Below are 18545 nucleotides of genomic sequence, written 5' to 3'. Positions count from 1 at the left end.
ACCCAAAACCCACCAGAGCATTGGATGGAGCTGTGGGTTGGAAAAGCTCCTGCAAGGTGGCTCACCCCAAGATGAGCCATGAATGGGCACAAAATGGACTTTAAGAAAATTGTAATATGCTTCTGTGAAGTTTTCACAACAACTTTGTTCTCAGCTGTTTCCTCAGACAGTCTGAAGGCCGAGTTTGGCCAGGCAAATCTTTGATAGGAAAATCTCCTTTCCTTTGGTGTTTGTTCCCAGGATGAGGGGAAGCAGCAGTATTGATCCTGAGATTGTGGAGGCTAATAAAGAAATCCATCTGTGCTATTAAAGTCAAGGGTATCAAAGTAATAACACTAATTTCACCGTGTGAAGTGGAAAAAGGATTTTTTAGCTGGCTAACAGCTCCTCCATAAAAATCCCCAGGAAAACCAAGGGAAGCCATAATAAGCAAGTCTGATCCCAGCTCCTTTTTTAGTTTGCTTCCACAGCGTTCTTGGCTTGGGATCTGATTTTGAACTGCTAAAAAAAAAACAGTTACAAGGCTAAATCTGAAACCGGAGCTTGAATCACCCTTTATGTCATCACCCTTTATGTCAAATCCTACCCGACTCTTTACAATTATGAATTTGAACATGTTTTTAATCTCAGAGCAAAACCTGGATGGTGACATTCCCACCCTAGAAGTGTCCTGACTTGCTCAGTTGGCATCTCCATGCCACCTGCTTGTGGGTTTGTATGGCAGAAAGAACTCCAAGAGGGAACACATTCCTTGAGCACCAGTAGCTCTGGAAAAAAAACATAAAACATCTGTATGGTCAACAAATAGTTATGATTTTATTGAGTGGTAGAATACACAAGGAAAAAAAATGCTCTTTTTGAGTTACTGGATTTTTTTTTTCAAAGAATTAAGAATAACCAGGAGCTGCCCTATAGGAATGTGGGTTTGTTGTTTTAACATTGGAAATGTTAGGGCTTTGTTAGGAAGGCTTTCTTGGGAAGGCATCTACTGAGGAAAAGGATGTCTTTGCCCTAATGAAGACCTCAAATCCAGCCAGAGAGCTCAGCCCCTGCAGCAGGGAATGATGGTGACAGGACACGGGTCCTGACAAGCCTCCCAAGCCCTATTTCAGTGAGCAACTGGGAGCTAGACTCCTCAAATCTGTGCTTGGAGGGAAAACTCCAAGGAAAGTCCCCTAATTCCCACTGTGCCTCTGCCTGGGAGCTGGGGGCAGTGAGTCCCTGCTCCCAGGGCTGTGGGAGGGGGGCTCAGTGTCAGACCCAGCTCACTCCGAGGTGCCTGTGGATGTCACCTGTCCCTGCCAGCCCCTCTGAGCCCCAGCTCTGCCCTGTCCTGCCCTGTGTCCAGCACAGCCCTCCAGGCAGATTCCAGCCGTGCTGGGAGATCATGGGACACCTGATTCCAAATTTCTCCACCTTCATCCCTCAGTAATTTTTCTCCAACTCTCATGCATCCCTCCCCAACCCCTGACCTTCCCAAACTTCTCCCATCTCTCATTCTCTTCCCAAAACACACCCAGAGGCTTCTCTTTGCTGCAGTTTGTGCTTTTCTCTGGCATCCTCAATCATCCTGGTCCTCCAGCTCCTACTCCAGTCCCCCACATTGAGTGAGGAAAACAAATCCAGTCCTTCCCTGGCTGTTGTTTGATTCTCTGCCCTGAAACCAGCTCTGTGTTTCCAGCTCCCGTGTGTGTAGCTGGGTTCAATAAACCCTGGCAGGCTCCCAGCACCTCATACTGGCTTAGGGGTTGTTTTTTTTTTTTCCATGTTTGTGTCTCATTACAGTGCAAATGAATGACCTTTATCAAGTGAGACAGTGAACAAGATTTCACCTCATTATTTTCAGAGAAACTGGTTAGTTAAGAGTCCTCAGAAAGCTGGGCAAAGCTGTGCTGAAAATTCTGTGTTTCAGTCATTTTGATGGCAGATTTTAATCTGCTCATGTCTCACTCATTGCTGCCTTGTTGGAGACAAAGCTCATGGGAAGTTTATATCCATCTACATTTCCAGTCTTACTGAAACTTCTGGAATATCTCCAGATAAGCCTAATTTCACTTGGAGAACAATGATAACAAAGCAGATTGATCCAGACTTCCAGGGCTCTTTGACCTGCTCCAGTTAAAGAGGGGAGAGCTTGTAGAATCCTGGAATGGTTTGGGTTGGAAGGGGCAATAAAGATCATCCAATTCCACCCTCCTGCCATGGACAGGGACACCTTCCCTAGACCAGGCTGCTCTAAACCTCATCCAGCCTGGGCTGAAACACTTGCAGGGACGGAGTGTCAACAAGGAATCAAGGCACATAGAAAACAGCTCAAATTCCAAGAGAGAAAACTGGGATTTTTTTGGAAGGAGAGGAAAAAGCTATATGAGCCAGAGAGGCTTTGCCTGAAAAAATAATAAGTTTTTTAGGGAAAAAATGCCCATTTGCCTATTAGCTGATACTTCCCCAAGATCAACCCAAACAGCTTCCCAAGAAAAGTGAGAAGAGATGAAGGTGGCAGGGCTAAGGAGGAAAACATCTGCTCTGGAAATAAGACAAAAAGCCCCAAGGGCTGTCAGAAGCAGCAGCTGGATATCTAAAAGCTTGCACTGCTGATGCCACTGTGCTCGTGGTCATCCTTGCTGGAGCACAGTGAGGTACATTCAAGGAAGGGATGCACAAATTAAGGCAGTCCTGATGAGGTTAGCCAAAGGAGAGCTCCTTACTACCTGCCTGGGAAATCACAGCATCCAGAAGGATGTTGCTTATGTAGCTTTTCACCCTAAACATTCCTGCTAGCACTTGGGTGAGCAAGACCCCCAGAACAAGCCCTTTACAAACTTAAACATTACTTGCTGAAGTTGCAAGATGCTGAATTCCCCACGGTAAGCAAAGATAAAATCTCATTTTATTCTCCAAAGAGGGTGTGGAGGGAATACATTTATTTTTTTTTTTTGCAATGCTGGCCGCAGTCCCAGAGTTGTCTCTATTCATGATGAAGCACCTTGCTGATTCTGTGGGATGCTGCTAGGATTCAAGGATTTGACAGAGAGGATCCAGTTTCAGAGCTGAGGGAAGTAATGAGCCGTGCAAAGTTACCAGAGTCTCCCTCCTGGTGTTTCCAGGGAGCACTGAGGCAGATGCTGGAGCTGGAGGCTGCTTTTGGAACCATGGCCCTTTGTCCTAAACCAGATATCTCTTCTGTTGTGTTGCAGCTGAACCTGAACCCCTGGATTTATTTGGGGTCAGGTCACCTGTTCCAGAAGCACCTGGAAACTGTCCAACCATATCTCCTGATAAGCCATTAGTGAATTTTGGTAATTAGGTGGTGGGCAGAAAATGGAGTTTTAGACAGGTTGTAAGAGGGTTCTCCAAAGGTCTCTGATCAGCAGCACAGCCTGGGCAGGGCTGATTCCAGCTGGGATTTGAGCAGCTCCTCCTTTTGCAGGGAGAACTCCTTTTCTCCTGCGATTGTTCCCAAGGGAAGGGTGAACAGTGCCATGGCTCCTGGCCTCGGGCAGGCAGGAAGAGGCTGGGTGCCATGCCAGGCATGTGCAGACAGGCAGAACTCTGGGTTTCTGCAGGGCAGGATGGTGAAAAGGCCGTTTGTGGTTCCCCTGGAGCACTGAGGAGCAATTAGCACGTTTTGCTGGTTTGATTGTTTTGGTCTTTTGTGTGATTTACTGACGCTGTGCCAGACCTGCTGCTCATTAAAGAGAAAACAGACCCTCTCCTAAAGGAGACCTTTTGCTGTTTAAACCCAGAAATCTTCTACAGACCCCTGGGAAGAGGGGCTGACCCTAAAAACACGGCTGTGTTAACCCTGCTGTGGTTAGGGGTTAGCTGGGCAGGGCCAAGTCACAGCTTGCACTAAAGGGATGCTACAGTTAGAGAAGGGGGGGAGGCAGGGAAAGGAGGGAGCTGGGCTCTGGACAGGGCTGGGAGCAGCTGCCAGTGCTGTGGGATGTGATTCCTCTTCCACACAAACATGGGAAAGAGGCATGAGCTGACTGGGGTGTCCTTGGATCACAAACATTCACTGAGGCCAAAAACTCCCAGGTGTGAATCAGGGTTTGTGTGGTTTAGGCAGAATGAGAGCAAATCTTGTGAAAAGAAGGTCAAGGTCGGATGTTAATGCCCCTTTTTTAAACATTTGCACTGCTGGCCTTGCTTTCCACCCTCTGGAGCACATTTTAAATCTGTGTGGATTGAACAGGGCCTGCACCAGAAGCAGCTGGCAAGACAGGAACTCCCCTCCAACCCTGGATTTAGACTGAGATCTGAGAGTAAAAGACACAAGTGTGAATCCCCCCCCACGTCCCCCCTATCCCTCCCGGTCACTCACACCTCCCCAGAAAGATTCATGATCACTTATGGAGATAAGCATCCAGCCAGAGATCTCCAGATTTCTTGAGGGACCTGTGGGAAGAAAAGGAGAAGTTTGGGAATCTTGGTTCTGTTGTGTTTTTCCTGCAATGAAGGCTGTTACTGAATTTAATATCAATCACAGGATCACACTCACAGAACCCACCCTCTGTCAGTGTGAAGCTATTTCCCCTGCTCCTGTCACTTCAGATCTATGTCCAAAGTCCCTCTCCAGCTCCTTTGGAGCCCTTTTAGGCACTGGAAGGGGCTGTAAGTTCTCCTGGGAGCCTCCAGGCTTCACTCCACTGTGCCTTGGTGCCGTGTGGCCCTGTCCTAACCAGATTTGGGGACAAAAGCAGGTTTGGAGCCAGCTCTCCTGCCCACTGTGGGCACCCCACTTCAATCCTGCTTTGTGCAGGAGGTGCCTGAACTGCAGAGCTTTCTCATGTTCCCTGCCATGAATTATTCCCCTAAGAGGAACTGAGACAGCAACATCAACACCGAGGCTGCTGACAAGGACTGTTAGATCCTCTCCAGCCCTGCCTGTAGGGAATTGCCTGTTGCTGCTGGCAGAACTCTCAGGGGACACAGCAGGGGCTGTAACCTGACCAGTTTCCCTTTGATTCATCTCACTTTGCAGCAGGAGATCTGCTAGCAACTCCCAACAGCAGGAGCCACCAGCTGTCAGAGCAGGGTTATATAAAAATCAGAATCATTAGGGTTGGAAAAGCCCTCTAAAATCAACCTCAGCACTGCTGAGCCACCATGTCCCCAAATGCCACAATCAGGTTTGTACCTGTCTAAAGGTCAAGTGTTTGGTACTTTGACAGCAACAACACAAATTTCTGAAAGGTCTGCTGTGTGCTGGATCCTCTGTGCTAGAAAATATCATGTGTCCCTGAAAAATGAGCTGCAGTGGGCTCAGGAGGGCCTTACCCAACAATGTCTACGAACGCTTTCCCGAGAGGCTTCTCCTCATAGTGGACTCCATACTTGGCACATAAAGACTTCACCAAAGGCTTCACCTTCCAGAAGTTGTGCCGTGGCATTGTTGGGAACAGGCTGGAGACGAGAGAGAAAACAAAGCTGAGAAAACTCTTGAGACAAGTGACAAGGGCTGGGCATTAGGATCCGCATCCTCAGGGGCTCATCGTTGGTGCCTCCTCCTCAAGCTGCACAAACAAGGGAAGGAGGCACAGAGACACCCCTGCTTTACACTCCTCTGTCTCAAGGAGATGGTGAAAACTGATTTCCTGCCCTGCCTCAAAGCAAAGCCATGCTCAGGACACACTGAAAGCCAGTTTGTGCAAGAAGGGACATGACTGCAATGAGAGGGCAGTGGGAGTGAGGGAACAGCCTCAGAGATGGCCGACCATTCCTCTGGCAATAATTGTTTCTTGCTGAACTGAATTCCCAGTGAACTGCTTTTTCACCTGTGGAAGCAGGTAAAGAAGGATTGTGGGGGCACCTTGCCCTATGCTCTTCCATGGAGATTTCCTAAGCTGGCTCCCAAACCAGCCAGCCTCACCCTAAAAGCCATTTCTTTTACATTTGCTGTTGCCATTGGCAACAGACTGTCCATATGGCCCTGTTTTCCATATTTTTTCTGGAATCTGGTACCCAGCATCCTACATAGTCCCACACTCTATAAAACACTGGAATACTTTGGGGGAGGGGAGTTTTCTGAGGTGGATGCTTGGGATTTGAGCCCACAGCCTTTGCAACTGGTAGATGCATAACAACAACTCCTAATTAAACCCTAAATTAAGGCTGTGAGAGTGAAAGCTTTGAAGCAAGAGAGAAAAATGTCATGGCTGTAAGAGAAGCACACTATCATGGAATGGTTTGTGTGGGAAGGCATCTTTAAACTCATTCAGTTCCTACCCTACCATGGCAGGGTCACCCACTAATGCAGGTTGCTCCAAGCCTCATCCAGCCTGGGCTTGAGCACTTCCAGGGATGGGGCAGCCACATCTTCCATGCCTGTGTAGTCTGGAACTCTATTTCCTGGGCATGCAATCCTTCTCCAGCCCATCATTCCCTCCCCTGGGCTGGGACAAGCTGGCAGTGCCATCCCAGCCCTGTACTCACTGGTGCTCAATCTGGAAGTTCAGGTGCCCGGTGAACCAGTCGTTGAAAAAGGACTGCTCAATGTTGCAGGTTGCTGCCATCTGCCAGGGAGAGAGGGAGCTGTGAGGGTTAGGGGTGGCTCATCCCAAAATCAGGGTGAAATTCCTCTTCCCTGAGCTCTGGGAGTGCAGAGCCTGCCGTGGCTGGGTGTAGCAAGGGGAGTTTTAATCTTTCCTCAGGGCCTCAGGTAATCAAACTCTAACTGGTGATGTAGCAGCCCAAGCCCAGATTCCTAAATCTCAGCCTCTCCCATTGGAATTCAGAGGATTGACAGCAGTACCAATGTGGAAAACAGGAGGAACATGGACACAAAGCTTCCCCATCATCATGTAGTTATTGCTCAGTTTGCCTTAAGTGTGATATTCTGAGACTATTTCTTAGGTATTCTTGCCATTAATGATCATTAAAATTAGATATTTTTCTTAATATTCTTAAAATTCAACCAAATTTTTAATAGGGTTCCTCCCTCACACATTTTACTTGGATTTGCAGGGAGATAGAACTTCTAAAATATCAAGAATATGGTTCTAGAATAAAGAAGAGGAAAGAGAGAACTCAATCACTCATCTTCCAGAACAAAAGGACAAAGGCAGGCTCCGAAATGAAGAGTCAACATATTTTCCTCGGCTGTTTTGTTACTGGGATCTACAGGCCTGGCCAAAATATGCAGGAATGTTTTTTGGATTTGCAGTCACATCCAGCTTCACTCACCACAGGAGCAGGTAACCTTTTGATTGTCAAAGTAATTGCAGACCTTTGGAATTCCATGTCTTTCCCCAGCACTGCTGGCTCTGGGATGAACATCTTTATGGGAAAAGTAATGGACAGGACAACTCTATTCTAGTAAGGGGTGGTGGTAACTCTCATACTCTTTGAGTAAATCCCATTTTGGGTGAGTCAGGGGTGATTTTTTCCCCTCCCAGTTACCTGGGAGCTCAGCCAGTCTCTGTGCTTCTCAGAATCAATTTCCATTGGAATGTGATTCATCTGGGTGACCCACACGAACCAGTGACTCTCTAGAAACCTGCAAAACCAGGAAAAATCGTGAGAACTTCTATCAGACACGGGGACATCAGGTAATTAAAGTGGGGTTTGCAGGGAGCAGCAGAGACTTGGATGGATGTTGACAAGGAATTGCCTGGAATCATCTTTGTTCCAGGCTTGTTTTCTGCAGAAGCAGATGATTCTGTTTTTTGCAGAATTTTGCAGTTTTGCTTTTTTTTTCTCTTGCACTTTGAGTTTCTTCAAATATTTTGGGAATAATGGGCTGGTTCTGATAAGTTTTTCAGCTTGATTTCGGACTTGGAGCATGCACAGAATTACCTCTACAATCTGCTGGAAAGAAGGTGGGATGAGGCACTCTGGGAGGGTCCAGCCATGACCAAAGTGGGGTCAGCAGTGTGTGGGAACAGGGAATGAGGAAAGGCAGGGGAATCCTGGCAGGACCATCACGTGGCAGGGGAAGGTGCAGGGAGAGTGCCAGAGGAGCTGGAACTCGGAGATGCTGACAGGGAAGTGAAGCAGTGGGACACAGCAGAGCTGAGGCCAGGCTCAAACAGCACTGGGGGGATGGGAGAGCAGCAGGGATGCTCTGGATGCCCTACCTGACAAACGTGAGGAGACACAGGGATCCCAGGACGCCGTAGAACGGGATGTAGGTGATGAAGTAGCGCAGGTAGTAGCTGATGGCCCAGGCCAGGTCCTGGGGGACAGAGAAACCACCAGGCATCACTTTGCCCATCTTGGATAATGTGTCCTTGCTGGTGATGTTTGGAACACTGAGTAATTCCTGCCTGCCCCCGGCCTCCCTCTCTGCTCCAGTTTCCAGCCAGACCCCGTAAGGATGGAGGGAATGTTTCACTCACCGCCCAGAACCTGCGCTTGATCATGGTCGAGATGATTTGGATTTGGAAATACACAGGGATGAGCAGAGGTGGGAAGACTGCAAGGCAAAGGGAAATGGTTTGGCCATCAGAGGGGTGGGGAGGTGTGTGACATGAGGGACTGCTTCCATGGAACTGGGAACATGCAGCTTTTCCATGGAGCCTCTCACATGGAGGTTATTCCCAGCCTCAGCTGTTTTACATTCCCTTGCTGTATGAGGCAATGTTCCAGGTGCTTGGATATCCCTGAGCTGATTCTGGGACCTGCACAGGGTCCTGAGGAAGGGTGGGATGAGTTGGGATTTGAGGAGTTGCTCTGCTCACACAGTGAGGGCTGGAAAGGACAAGTGGCATTCCAGGAAAAGGGAAGGGAGGAGGGTGGATACTCACTGAGGAAGAAGTACTCGTGCTGGTGGTTGTAAGGCAGGTACTTCAGCTTCTTCTTGCCATACTGCAGGACACAAAGAGACAGCTCAGCCTGGGATTGGGACATTCCCAGGTAAAAGCAGATTCTCTGCAATAATTCTTAATTTATTGACCAGGGAGTTTTGACTGAATTCCCACAAGTGGGTAAGAAGAGATTCAGAGTGATTAAATGTCCTAACTTTGTCACTGTTAGGTGTAAACTCAATTTTTAAAGATGGTTTCTATTTACTTGATGGATTTTTGATGCACTTCACCTTCTGCCATCCCTGTGTCTCTGAGAAGAGCTGCCAGCACCTCCATCTTTACTAATATGAATGTGATAGGCATAAAGTCTGATTTTTTGGAAGGAAAGGCTTGTAACACCAATAAATCAGGCACATTATTCTCTCTGGGCTGAGCTCTGCAAGGCTGTGTGCTTGGCATAATTTGGAAAATTATTTTTGTACCAATGTGAGAATATTGGGATAGACTGTTTCTGTCCTAATATCAGATATTTTGAGGTGGAAATCCAGTTTTTCCTTGTTATCATAAATGTTTAGGTTTTCCTTTAAGTAATAGAACCATGGTCTGCTTTCTCAATAATACAAAATCTGTCGGAGAAACTATTTTTAATGTTGTATTTCCCTGTGTTGTCTTTGCTGCTTGCCCCTGTTCTTGGGGTTTTGTTTTTAAAACTAGAAATCCTTGTTCCACTGTTAAAAACACCATGATTTAAGTGTTTTGGGTAGGTTTTTATAAACAGGCAGTAAATGTTTTGGCTCTGGAGGGGTAGATAGAACTAAAATTAAAATCACTTGATGCTGGAAGATATTTGCTATGGAAATGGAAGGTCAGTTTTGAAATGCTCCTGCTGGAATACTGAGGAACACTGTATTCACCCTCATGTTGGTACCTCAAGCCAGCAGCATGAAGTGGCCTTTAGTGGCTTTTTGCTTTCTCTCCAGCCCCATTTGCATCATTTTTCCCGAGGTAACCCAAGACACTTTCTCAGCACAGGAAATGGATTGGGAATTAGTAGTCAGTGCTGCTCCTCAGCCCAAGGGTTGGCTCCAAACTGCTGTCAGACCACGTAGCCAGACGAAATCCCTGGATTAAGCATTTCCTTTCTAGCATTCCTGGAAGTCCTGCCTGTGTAAGTCATGTCTAACAGTGGGAGCCAACTCCTGGATTTGCGCAACCACTCTCAGGGCCCTCTCGGACAGTAGTTTTCCATGTTTTCCCCACTTTTCCTTACCTCAACAGGCTGTGTGTCTCCCAGGACAAAAATGTGCAGCATGTTCACATCTGGGTCCTTCTGGAAGATGTTGGGCTTGGCGTGGTGCTGGAAGTGACGGTGGTTCCACCAGTTTGCAGAGGCACCCTGGGCAAGGAGAACGAGGAGTTTTCATCCATGGAGAGCTGCTCCCAAGGTGGGAGTACCCAATCATTTATAGGGACTAAAGTGGTGAGAGTCAAGTTGTGGGATTTGCTTTGGAAAGAGCAGCAAGCAGGGAGTGGTGGAGTTGTTGGTTGCTATGAGACTGCTGCTTGCAGAGGGATCCCTAAGGATCATCCATATTGAAAGAACACAGAATAAACACACTCTGAGCGAGTTACAGGTCACTGTGTCTTCCCAGAAAATCCTGAAATGCTTTGAGTTGGAAGGGACTTTAAAGCTCATCCAGTCCCAACCCCCTGCCATGAGCAGGGACACCTTCCTCTAGCCCAGGTCGCTCCATGGGCAATGGTCACCAACTTATTTTGTGCCTCTGCTCACTCTGGGAAGGTTGAGAGCCTCCCTTTCCTACTCTGCCCCAGACAAAGTGATGCATCCCCAGAATTCCCTGGCTCCATAATTCCCTTTACCTTCAGGTGTCCAATGACAAACTTGTGGACGATGTGGTTCCAGGAAGACTTCTTGAAGACAGAGAGGTGTCCAAAATCATGTTGCAGCCACCCTGCCTGGGCCTGGGACAGGGAGAAATCAAATAGTTAAGAAGCTATTGAGAATCAGAGCTAAGCAGGAAAGAAATGCAGATGGAGGGCACATTGTCAGTGTGAGGAAGATCTCTCTTTGTCACCTGGGAAGTTGTAAGGATGCAGGCAAGGATGAGGGTTGTGATCCAGCCGGTCCCAAAGTAGGAAATCATGAGCCAAGCCAAAACTTCCATGACAATGATGTGTCCCAGGTAACAGGAGAAGAACAAGGGGCTGGCTTGGAACAGGTTCATGTCCTCTGCTGTCTTCCTCAGGGTCCGGAAATCTTCCACCAGCTGGGACTGCAACAGGACAGGCAAGAGCAGGGTGAGGCTGGGGAGTGAGCCTGGCTGAGTTGTGGGGTGGATGGAGGAAGGATGAGCTCCATGCCAAGTTCCCTGGCTCTATATTCCAGCTTTTTGCCCTGTATCCCTATGAATGAACATCCTGGCTGGTCTAAGCCCACATCCTGACCTTTTGGACTTGGAGCCAGGAGAGTGAGTAATCCAAGCTCTGTTGAGTGTCACATCACCTGATGGCTCTTGTCTGAATGAGCTTCCTAAGCACTAAGGAGAAGCTGGAGCAAGAGGGAATTCAGTGCTATTGTGCCTAATTCCAGAGCTCTGATAATGAGCACCCACTATCACCCGTCATCCATTCAATCCATGGGCCAGCTCCTGTGCAACCATCCATGAGGGGCATTCCTGGGTCACTGGGGGCCAGCATTGTCCCCTGTATTGTGAGTGACACAGATATAGCACAATCATGGCCAGCCACAAACAACGGGGCAGGATTGAGTTTCCTGGGCAGAGCCAGTTGTGCCACGCTCTGGGCCTGAATAATGGATGAGCAGGGATACAGAGCTGCCCTGAGGATGGGCAGAGGCTGCTGCTCCTTAGCAAGGCCACCAAAATGGGACATCTGGGGACTTGTGTTTTGCAGCTTGGTCACCAGCAAAGGAGCAGCAAGAAGGGACCACAGTTACCAGGGCTGGTGCTCATTTCCCATTCCACCTGTCTCAGTTCCCATTTCCCTTCAGGATGGGCTCAGTCCAGCCTGGGTGCCTGGAATGGGCTGCCAGAAATTGGCATTTGGTGGCTCTGTGGGAAAGAAAATATTTGTACAGCCAAAAGTGTCACCCCTCTTTCCACACATATTTGAATCCATGATAGGATGAAAATACTCTACATGGAGATGTTCAGTCACTGAGAACTCCTCTCCCTCTCTGGAGAGCCTCCCAAGAGGGAAAGAATGGTGGAAATAGGCAGCCTGAGCCCCAGCTGAGGAATTAATACTCACATTTTTGTCTCGGTCCTGGCTGGGCTCCCCTGGAGCGAGTTCTCCAATAAGCAGGGGCTTGAGAAACTTCTGCACCAAGGTGGGATTGATGTGGAAGGCCTGGAATGCATCCTGGAGTGGAAACAGGAGGAACTCAGTGAGATCCAGGAGTAAGATGTGCTTCCTATTCACTGTGTCATTCCCACCCACCCCCAGCAGTTGTGGAAAAGGGGGCCAGGTGACCTCCAGCTCTGGGTTCACTTTTTGGGACATTAATTCCACTGATGAATTTGCTGTGCTGGGAATGGTGAGACCTGGGATGGCATCCAGCCATATGGTGAAAGGCACCTCGAGAAATTCTTTCTAAGCAACTAAATACTTAAATCCTGTTAATTCCCTTAGAAGGTAGGCAGAGGGGAATTTGTGCAAATCCCTCCTAGGATATAAATACCCTTGGAAAGTCTGCTCCTGGAGGCAAGTCAGGAGAGGGGCTGACTGGTCACTGAAGCTGGATGTGACTGCAAACATGAAAAATATTCCTGAGTGTTTTGGCCAGGCCTGGAGATTCCAGCTGTAAAACAGCTGAGGAAAAACTGGTGACTTTTCAGAAGAATAATGCCTTATTTGTGGAGTCCTTTTGATCCTGGCATTCATGAGTTTATCTGGCTCTTCTTTTTCTCTGTTCCTTCCCCTTTCCACATATTTCTGTCCACCTGTACCCCACAGGTGCCTGAAGCTCGTAGTGGGATCTTGGCCAGATCCTTTCACATGGCACAGCCGGAATTTTAACCCCGAGGACAGCAGCAGGGACAGAAAGCTGACCCAGATCAGAAACCCTCACTCTGTCCTTGCCCTTTCCTCACTGCACAGAACTGGAGTCAGCTCTTGGAATTCACCTGGGAGAACAGGAAAGATTGGTTCCATGAAGTGCTAAGAGAGTATGGAAAAAAATCATTAAAAACAGGAGTGAGGGGAACTGTGCTCCAGCCTTTCCACCTTTGTCCCATTGCCTAACAGTTGTAGTGACCAACTTATATTTCCCTCCTGGCTCTAAAGACAAAGGGCAGGCTGGAAAGTGCTCCCTGTGTCCAGCTGACCCTTCTGGGAGCTGCCCTCCATCTGGAGTTCAAAAATACCAGACAACAACCTCGGGCCCAAAGTCCTCCAAAATCAATTGAAATTTGTCACCTGGGAAGTTGACCCAGAAATGGATCACTGAAATGTTGACTCTGGTTCCCTGTTTCTCTCTCTGAAACAATTTGTAGAAGATGTAAAAAAGGAAGGAAAAGCAGAATGAGGGGGGAAGTAGACTGTATCTACTGCAAGGCTCTGCAGTTTTGGGTGAAAACAAAAAAAAGCGGAAGAGAGAGGGTGACACAAAAAATAATACTGAATCAATATTTTTTAATGCTTCTTAACTGCTGGGAATAAAAAAGTCTGGAGGTCTGATTGGGTGCTTACTGCCTGGAGATCCTGCAAATGATGGAAGGATTGGATTTTTGTTATGTTTATCTTATTAAGCTCCTGTACTAATAGGTCCCAAATATAAGAGAGTTCCTGAATTTTGGAATTGTTCTCAGTTCTGTACTGCAGGAGATAAAAAGCTTAAGGGAAAAGATAATCCCTAGGAAATGCTGTGTGATGTTGGCACTTGACCTCCCAACTTTGTGATCTACTGACCAAATAAGCCGAAGTGTTTTATGGGATATGGGAGTTATTCCAGCTGCTTTTCGTGAGAAAAAAGCTTTGTGTAATTGAGATATGAGCTGTACTTGAGCATTGGGAGTGTTTACAGAGTCAGGACAAGGATTTTCTTTTACACCCCTGAACACTTCTGGGACAGAGACACTGCAAAGTGTCCCTGCCTTTGTGTTCTGTGCATGAGGTGACACCAGAACAGATTGGCCCAGACTCAGATGTTGTGTTTAAAAAAATCAGAGACTCATGGAATAGTTTGTGCTGAAAGGGACTTCAAAAATCATCCCATTCCACTCCCCTGCCATGGGCAAGGACACCTTCCATGGACCAGGTTGCTCCAAACCCCACCCAGCCTGGCCTTGGACACTTGGACACTTGCAGGCATTCACAGCTTCTTTGGACAACCTGTGCCAGGGCCTCAGCATCCTCACAGGGAAGGATTTCCTCCTAAAATCCAATCTAAACCCACAGAGGGTTCTCCCCCTGAATGAGAGAGGGTTTTCTGGCTGCAAATGGTTGTTCACCAGAGGGAAGCTGCAAAACTGATGCCAATCCCGATGTAGTGCTCAGAGTGGTGATTTAACAATTTCAGAGCATTTTTAAGGCTATGCCTTCATGGAGAGTGGGATGCAGTGTAACCTGTATTGCTGGGAGGAGAACCAGCAATCCTGGAACCATCAACCTGTGTTTCAGCCTCCTTTCAAGGATTATGCAGTAACAGATGTTTTTTGGTTGCTAATGGAGATACTGGAGTTAAATTCTTGGGGATAGGAGTCAAACTCCTCCTGTTTCAGCAGCTCTGGGTTTAAGCAGTTGAAAACAAAACGTGGCCCATCTTTCTGAGGGAGAAATCCTCATTCAGAGGATTTACTGCAAAGGGACAGAAGGGCCAAAATGCAGCTCAGTGCTTCAAAGGAAAAGAATGGAGAATACCCACTGGACGCAGGGAAATGGGGGCTGATGGAAAGAGAAGGTTCTGCCAAAAAATTTTGTCGCACATGGAGCCTCCTCCTTGCCAAGGTGTCGGGAGCCGTGGGAGACCAGCAGTTCCTGTTCCTGCTTGGGCTCTCCAAGCTCTGAGGCTGCTTGGATTTCATTAACACGCCCTGAAGGGAGAACATGCTCTCTGGATGCACTTCTGAGGAAGGTGGTTTTGAGGGAAACCCCAGACAACAAACAATTTATTTCTAATTTGTTCCTGTTTCAAGGTTGGGGGTTTTTTTTGTTGTTGTTTGGTTTCTTATCTTTGACTGAAACCTGAGAGGTGGCTGAACCCAGCGAAGGAGCAGCTGGAGCAGCAGCAAATGGTTTGCTGGTTTGTTTTTTTTTTTCCTCTTTTCTGTAGCAACCTGTAACCAAATTCTCCAGAGAATTTGCTCCTGGGGAAAAATGCTAAAAAGCTCCTTGTTTTAAAGCCTCCTCACAGAAGCAACTTTGAGACACAGCCTGGCCTCTGTTTAACCCTCCCTGTGCTTGGCTGCGTGACTCTGCATGTCACAAGCTCCCCCTGGAAAAGGGGACATTTGGGACACTTTGCTCCTGAATTCAGGGCTCCAGGCACGACACAAGCAGGAGACAAAGGCAAACCAGCAGGATTTAAGCAGAGCAATCCCTACCGACCCATCGTGGGGGGACCTGCATCGGCTTGAACCGAGCTGGGAGCAGCGGGAGGGCTGAGCCGGGTGTCCAGCAGGTGTTGGGGAGATGGGGACAGGGGACAGCAGCAGCTGGCTGCCCTCGGGGAGGGAAGGAGCTGTCAGAGGATGATGCTGGAGCCGGGAGAGCCGCGGGGGTCGCTCCTTACCGTGGCATCTTCGCCGGCGCAGTGGCTGATGACTCGCTGGCCCCCCGGGTGCCTCTTTGCCCACTTGGTGACATTATAAACCTTTCGCTCTATCACCAGCCACTTGTCCGTCCTCAGGTTGTGCTTCTGGATCTCCTCCCAGGTGTAGAAGCGGATCTGCGCCGCCGGCTCCCCCGAGTCCCCCCCTTGCTCACCCCCTTTCCCCATGGGGCCGCTCGATTCTTTGTGTCTTCTTGACCAGAGCGGGAGAGCAGGGGGGAGAAGCCGTCCCTGCGCCTCTCGGGGCTGTGCCGGAGGGGAAGAGCTTTCCTGGCGGGATTGGACTCAGCTGATCCCCTGCTCCCTCCCCTCGCCTTCGCTCATGTCCTCCCTTCTCTTTGTTTCTGCTTCTCTCCGCCTGCTCGGAAGTGCCCCCTAGGCTGGCTGTCCCCGCACTGATGCACTTTATCCTCGCACATAGCCCTGTGTTTGGAGGGAAGCTCGGCCCCTTCCACCCACACGCCCCCTCGCACCCCCCTCTCGGGCATCCCTCCCCGGGCATTCTCCTCCCTCTCCCGGCATCATCCTTTCTCCCAGACACTCTCCTCCCTCCCGGCATCGCCCCCCTCCCCAAACTCAGCCTCCTGCTCCTCCTCCCCTGCCGGGCCCGCCGCCCCTCTGGCCGCCGCCCCCCCGCCGGTGCCGGGGCTCTCCCGGCGGGATCAGCCGAGCCCCAGCGCCAATCCCGGCTGTCCCGCCGCCCTCCCGCTCCCGCCCATTGGCCCGGACCGATCTTTCGAAGCGGCTGCGGGCCGGGACCGCCGGGGGACGGCAGCCCCTCGCCTCCTCCTCCTCCTCCCGCTCCCAGCTTCGTGTCCTCGAGATTTTTTGGCTCCTGATGTAAAGAGCTGTACCCGCCGGTTTTTTTCCTTTTCTTTTTTTTTCTTCATTTCCTTTTCTGCCCTCTCTTCCTTCCTTCATTTTCTCTCCCTCCCCTTCCCCACCTTTCCCACTTCCCTCCTTTCGTCTCTTTTCCCTCCCTTTATCCCCCTTTTCCTTCTTCTTCTCTTTCCTACTTTTCCTACCTTTCCCCCTTTATTCTGTTTCCCTTTCTTCCCTCTTTCCCCCTTTCGTCATCTCTTTCCCCTTTTCTTCCTCTTGCCCCCTTTTTCTTCCCTTCTCCTCTCCTTCTCCCCTTCCTGCCTTTTCCCTTTCCACTCCTTTTCCCTCTTTTTTCCCTTCACCCCTCTTCCTGCTTCCCCTCTTTCCACGCTTTTCTCCTCCTTCCCCTCTCCTTTTACTATTTTACCATTTTTACTCTTTTTAAACATTTTTTCTATTTTTACTCTTTTTTTACCCTTTTCCTTCCCCCTTCTTTTTCATACCTTTTTTCCCTGCTTTTTCCTCCTCTTTCTGCCTACCCTCCCCCAGACTTCTCACCCCACTCTTCCCTGCTGAGCTCAGAAAGGAGCTATTGCTGTTCTGCCTGAAATCTTCATTGTTTTGCTCTGTTTTTGCCAGGCTGCCGCTGGTGGCTGCCAGGTTTCACAGCTTTGCTGTGGCACAGGCAGAGCTGGTTGAGCTCTGCTGCCCCAGGCCATGCTTTTATTGACAGGTGGGATAATGGCATCTTTGCCATCTTTTCCTTGCCGTGGGGCACCTTATTGTACACAATTCCTGCGTTAGGTTATGCAAGGTGTGGTGTGGCAAGGAAAAAAACAACACAGACCTCTTTCCCTGAGGCTTTGCTTACCTCTGAGAGGACCTGTGGCCACTTTCCAGGGCAGGTATGATCCCCAGTTTCCTGGTGATAGGAATCTTTTCCAGTCATTATTTTGCATGAATAAGTGGGAGGATTATTAATCCTTTCTGTAGTGGCAGAGCAGGGGAAGGAACCCACAGGGTTAACCATAGAATCACAGAAGGATTTGAGTGGGAAAGGACCTTAAAGCTCATCCAGTTCCAATCCCTCGGACAGGGAAATCTTCCACTATCCCAGGTTTCTTCAAGCTCCATCCAACCTGGCCTGGAACACTTCCAGGGATGGGGCAGCCACAGCTTCTCTGGGAAATCTGTGCCAGGGCCTCACCACCCCCACAGGGAAGGATTTCTTCCTATCCAAATCTCTCCTCTTTAGCTTTGTGCCAAGGCGTGTCAGAGCTTTCCTCTGTTTCTGCCTGGTGTTAATGCTGCAGGATGGCTTCAGCCTGTTAGACAATCTTTGCCTGTGGTGTGGGGTGAGGAAAGTCAGAAATGACAGGAATGTTTTGCTAAGACATGCAAGTTTTATTTAGTTTGGTTCAAAATAGCCCTGTGACAAGGATCAGACTAAATTACAGCCAGACACCACATTAAGGTGGACCTGAAACTTGTTGCTTGTGGTGAGGGAAAAGTTCACTGAGTTCTTTGAATTTGGGGATTTTAGTCCTGTAGATGCGCTTGCATATGTACAACCCAGGAAGAAATCCTTCCCTGCAAGGGTGCTGAGGCCCTGGCACAGATTTCCCAGGGAAGCTGTGTCTGCCCTATCCCTGAAAGTCTCCAAGGCCAGGTTGGAGGGGTTTGGAGCAACCTGGGACAGTGGAAAGTGCTTCAAGCCCCATCCAACCCGGCAGGGGGTAGGAATAGGATGAGCTTTAAGGTCCCTCCCAAACCATTCCTGGATTCTGTGTTGATTCTATGAAATAAGCTGAAAAGGAGGTTGCTCCATTTTGGAATTTACCTGTAGATGGACAAAGAATCAAAATCAGCTCCCAGAACTCCCCACCTGGATATTTCCCATGGAAAATTGCACCATAACTTAATGACAAGCCATTGAAAGATGCTTCTGAAATAATCCCTGCTGCTCTCAGCCTCCTGCAGCACAGCCAGCCAGGCTGTCAGGCTTCAGGCAGGGCTTGTTCCGAGTTTTCTTTGGCTCCTGGGACTCAAACCAGCCCCAGCACAGAGAGGAGAACAGGCTCTGCTCTATGGCCAAGTGGGTGAAAGGCTGCGGTCGCTGCCCGGTGTAGCTTTAGCAGCACAAAGAGCTTGTGTGAGGGACA

The 18545-nt window shown here is 48.9% G+C and overlaps 1 protein-coding gene across 1 annotated transcript; it reads right to left on the bottom strand.

Moving 5' to 3' along the window:
- Nucleotides 1–792: 792 nt before the first annotated feature.
- Nucleotides 793–15977, bottom strand: LOC134419217 (acyl-CoA 6-desaturase-like). The gene is made up of 12 exons (XM_063158236.1): nucleotides 15523–15977; nucleotides 12042–12152; nucleotides 10847–11044; nucleotides 10632–10733; nucleotides 10021–10146; nucleotides 8751–8811; nucleotides 8343–8419; nucleotides 8082–8179; nucleotides 7405–7501; nucleotides 6439–6518; nucleotides 5284–5409; nucleotides 793–4401 (listed from the first exon to the last, which is right to left on the bottom strand). The coding sequence occupies exons 1-12, from the start codon at nucleotides 15727–15729 to the stop codon at nucleotides 4350–4352; spliced, it is 1335 nt and encodes a 444-aa protein (XP_063014306.1). The 5' UTR covers nucleotides 15730–15977; the 3' UTR covers nucleotides 793–4349.
- Nucleotides 15978–18545: the final 2568 nt, after the last annotated feature.

The sequence above is a fragment of the Melospiza melodia genome, chromosome 6 (assembly GCF_035770615.1).
Source record: "Melospiza melodia melodia isolate bMelMel2 chromosome 6, bMelMel2.pri, whole genome shotgun sequence".
Lineage (NCBI taxonomy): Eukaryota > Metazoa > Chordata > Aves > Passeriformes > Passerellidae > Melospiza > Melospiza melodia.
This window is presented reverse-complemented; position numbering and strand designations above follow the sequence as displayed.

Bases quoted from the DNA above. Each gene is read 5' to 3' on its own strand.
- LOC134419217 (XM_063158236.1), bottom strand. From the start codon at position 15,729: ATGGGGAAAGGGGGTGAGCAAGGGGGGGACTCGGGGGAGCCGGCGGCG. The intron at 12,153-15,522 runs GTAAGGAGCGAC...TTTCCACTCCAG, and splicing joins GCGCCGGCGAAGATGCCACG to GATGCATTCCAGGCCTTCCA. The intron at 10,734-10,846 runs GTGACAAAGAGA...TCCCTGTCCCAG, and splicing joins GCATCCTTACAACTTCCCAG to GCCCAGGCAGGGTGGCTGCA.